This window comes from Lactuca sativa, chromosome 5 (genome assembly GCF_002870075.4).
Source record: "Lactuca sativa cultivar Salinas chromosome 5, Lsat_Salinas_v11, whole genome shotgun sequence".
Taxonomy (NCBI): domain Eukaryota; kingdom Viridiplantae; phylum Streptophyta; class Magnoliopsida; order Asterales; family Asteraceae; genus Lactuca; species Lactuca sativa.
The window spans coordinates 332,617,957-332,621,830 of record NC_056627.2 but is presented as its reverse complement, the minus strand read 5'-3'; the positions used below and the strand labels follow the sequence as shown (position 1 = coordinate 332,621,830).

The window sequence follows — 3,874 nt, the reverse complement described above, 5'->3', positions numbered from 1 at the left end:
ACTTAGATGTTTACAAAAATAAAAAAGTTAGTCACATATAAAAAACAAAAAAAAATTATCATTGATAAATTAATTTTTTTAAATAGAAAATCAAATCTTAAACCATGTTAGAATAACATGTCATATTGTCATATCTTATGTTACAAAAACATTATAAAATTAATAGATGATAAGTATGACACCTCTTCGATAGACGCTATTAACATTTAACCCTAGTAAATTGGTTGCCTCTATTTGAGGTCTTGTATAATAAAAGAGAAAGAGACAAACACACGCTCTGACACACACCCCGATTCTTCAACAACACACGCACAAACATCCCCGTTACCGCCTTTGTCTTTGCCTTTTCACTTTCCTCTCTCCAAATTCTAAAACCCTCCTTCTTTCTCTCTCCCTCTCTCTCTAAAAACCAAACCCCCCCTCCATTGATTCCGCAAAACAACAAACAAACCCCGTTTAAATTCCTTCAACATTCCTGCAAATCGTCCCAAGAATCTACTTCATCAAATCTCTGTGTCATTTTCACTCCTCATAAGGTATATACACTAAACACATCCTCTGCATATACCTACTATACATTAATGCTTCTAGTACTTTCTTCTTAATTTGTATAATGCTTGAACAGTCTTTCTGCACTTTGATTTGAATCCGTTTTTTTTTTTCTTCCAGTTTTTTAAGTGAATGTGGCTCTACTATGTTGATTCCTTTCGTTGGATGCAAGTTTATGTTATAGGGTTTTTGATTTTTTTTGTTCTTATGGTTTTCGTTCAGGACAAGAGTTTTCAGATCTGTAGCTTTCAAATATACCTTTTTTTATTTAATTTCATCAGGTGGGGATTACTTAGTTTTCAAATCTGCTTAAACATTTTCCGCTATTTATTTGATTGATTCTTTACTGGTTTTTGAATTTGGTGGAACCCCAGATGATGAACATGAACAGACCTCCAAATGAAGATTTCTCGCTCAAAGAGACGAAACCCCACCTCGGTGGAGGTAAGGTCACCGGAGATAAGCTCACAAGCACCTACGACCTCGTCGAACAAATGCAATACTTATACGTTCGTGTCGTTAAAGCCAAAGATTTACCCACAAAAGATGTCACCGGAAGCTGTGACCCATACGTCGAGGTTCGAATGGGGAACTACAAAGGAACAACTCGTCATTTCGAGAAGAAAACCAATCCGGAATGGAACCAGGTCTTCTCCTTCTCCAAAGATCGAATTCAAGCCACAATGCTCGAAGTCACAGTAAAAGATAAAGATCTTATGAAAGACGATATCATGGGTGGGGTTCTATTCGATCTCAACGAGGTTCCCAAACGAGTCCCACCGGATTCTCCTCTTGCTCCACAGTGGTATCGATTATCCGATCGAAAAGGAGACAAACTGAAAGGCGAGTTAATGTTAGCAGTCTGGTGGGGTACGCAAGCAGATGAAGCGTTCCCCGAAGCCTGGCATTCCGACGCCGCTGCCGTTAGCGCCGATGGTCTCGCTAGTATCCGGTCAAAGGTTTATCTTTCCCCGAAACTTTGGTATCTTAGAGTGAATGTGATCGAAGCTCAAGATTTGATCCCAAACGATCGTACCAGATTTCCCGAAGTTTACGTAAAAGCCGTCCTCGGAAACCAGGCTTTAAGAACCAGAATCTCAACGAGCAAGACGATAAACCCATTATGGAATGAAGATTTAATGTTCGTGGCTGCTGAACCATTTGAAGAGCCATTGATTTTGAGTGTAGAAGACAGAGTCGCGCCTAACAAAGACGAAGTCCTCGGAAGATGTGCAATCCCGTTACAGTATGTTGACCGGAGGTTAGACCATAAAGCGATCAACACCCGGTGGTTTAATCTCGAAAAACATGTCATCATCGAAGGTGAAAAAAAGAAGGAAGTGAAATTCGCTAGCAGGATTCACATGCGTGTCTGTTTGGAAGGTGGGTATCACGTTCTTGACGAATCCACACATTACAGTTCCGATCTTAGACCCACTGCTAAACAGCTATGGAAGAACAGCATCGGAGTTCTTGAAGTTGGAATTTTGAGCGCTAATGGATTATCACCAATGAAAACGAAAGACGGACGTGCAACAACTGACGCATATTGTGTGGCTAAATATGGAACAAAATGGGTAAGAACACGAACCATAATCGACAGTTTTGTTCCCAAATGGAATGAACAGTATACATGGGAAGTTTTCGATCCATGTACTGTGATAACCATTGGAGTTTTCGATAACTGCCACCTCCAAGGCGGAGGAGACAAGGCGGCAGGTGGCGGGGGTAACCGGGATTCTCGGATCGGAAAGGTCCGGATCCGCTTATCAACACTTGAAACGGATCGGGTTTACACCCATTCGTATCCGCTTCTTGTTTTACACCCATCTGGAGTGAAAAAAATGGGGGAGATCCATTTAGCTGTTCGATTCACATGTTCTTCTTTACTCAACATGATGCATATGTATTCTCAACCACTTTTACCCAAAATGCATTACATTCATCCATTAACAGTTGCTCAATTGGAAAGCTTGCGACACCAGGCGACCCAGATTGTTTCCATGCGGCTGAGCAGGGCTGAGCCACCGTTGAGGAAGGAGATAGTGGAGTACATGCTGGATGTGGGTTCTCACATGTGGAGTATGAGACGAAGCAAAGCTAATTTCTTAAGAATGATGGGGGTTTTAGGTGGAATGATTGCTATCGGGAAATGGTTCGATCAGATTTGCAATTGGAAAAACCCAATCACCACTGTTCTTATCCATTTTCTTTTCTTGATTCTCGTGTTATACCCTGAACTGATTTTACCCACTATTTTTCTCTACCTTTTTCTAATTGGACTTTGGTATTACCGATGGAGACCTAGAAACCCACCTCACATGGACACCCGACTTTCATGTGCTGATAATCTTCATCCCGATGAACTTGATGAAGAATTTGATACGTTCCCAACTTCACGTCAACCAGATATTGTGAGGATGAGATATGATCGGCTTAGAAGCATTGCTGGAAGGATGCAGACAGTGGTTGGAGATTTAGCGACACAAGGAGAAAGGTTTCAGTCGCTGATTAGTTGGAGAGACCCAAGAGCTACTTCACTGTTTGTGATATTCTGTTTGATTGCTGCTGTTGTTCTTTACGTGACGCCTTTTCAAGTTGTTGCAATTTTTGCTGGGTTTTATGTGTTGCGACACCCGAGGTTTCGTCGCAGGTTGCCTTCTGTGCCCCTTAACTTCTTTAGAAGGTTACCTGCCAGAACTGACTGTATGCTGTGAGCCAAAAGATCCTGGATTTTATTGCCAAGATCACCCCTTATGTTAGTTTCTAGTTTTTTTTTGTAAGTTGTGGAGTTTGATCTGGATCTATCGATGGTTTTGTCATATGTGTATGAACTATGAAGGATTTTGGATTCTGTTTTGTTTGATGCGAATCTGATGCAGATTTGGATCTTTGTATGTTATGGTTAGTTAAACCATTTGGTTTTATTCTCTTCCTTTTTCTTATTTAATCGCATTCATGCTTTACACTTTGGGTTGGTTTTCTACATATTAGTCTCCTCATCCAAAAGCCCAGCCCGGTTACCAGTTAAGGTCCATAGGGTTTGGGCTCAAGTTCTGACGACATGACCTGACTCGACTTAAGCCTGTATAGGCCCGCAAAAACCCTGTGAGATTGTTTGAAGTCCGCAAGCCTAGCTGATGGGACGGTTAGTTATTCAAATCCCGATCAATCCTGCTCGCAAGCCGGGCCATGAAGGCTGGCCTTTTTGTGCACCTCTACATAAGTCTTTCGTAGGCTTGTAAGAAATAGTTAAAACATTTTTACTGATTAGATACTTGTACTTTTATTAGGATATTTAAGAGGCTTTATGTGAAAGTTCAAG

The 3,874-nt window shown here is 41.1% G+C and overlaps 1 protein-coding gene across 2 annotated transcripts; it reads left to right on the top strand.

The window, feature by feature from the left end:
• The first annotated feature begins 242 nt into the window (after positions 1–242).
• On the top strand, positions 243–3,476 carry LOC111897885 (FT-interacting protein 3). Of its 2 annotated transcripts, XM_023893831.2 has the most exons (3): positions 243–536; positions 772–830; positions 924–3,476. In XM_023893831.2, the coding sequence occupies exon 3, from the start codon at positions 924–926 to the stop codon at positions 3,264–3,266; it is 2,343 nt and encodes a 780-aa protein (XP_023749599.1). In that variant the 5' UTR covers positions 243–536; positions 772–830; the 3' UTR covers positions 3,267–3,476. The 2 variants fall into 2 exon arrangements, with proteins under 2 accessions (XP_023749599.1, XP_023749600.1); XM_023893832.3 differs by lacking the exon at positions 772–830 and having other exon boundaries at positions 295–536.
• Positions 3,477–3,874: the final 398 nt, after the last annotated feature.

Excerpts from the sequence above, each read along its gene's own strand:
- LOC111897885 (XM_023893831.2), top strand. The coding sequence starts at position 924 with ATGATGAACATGAACAGACCTCCAAATGAAGATTTCTCGCTCAAAGAG.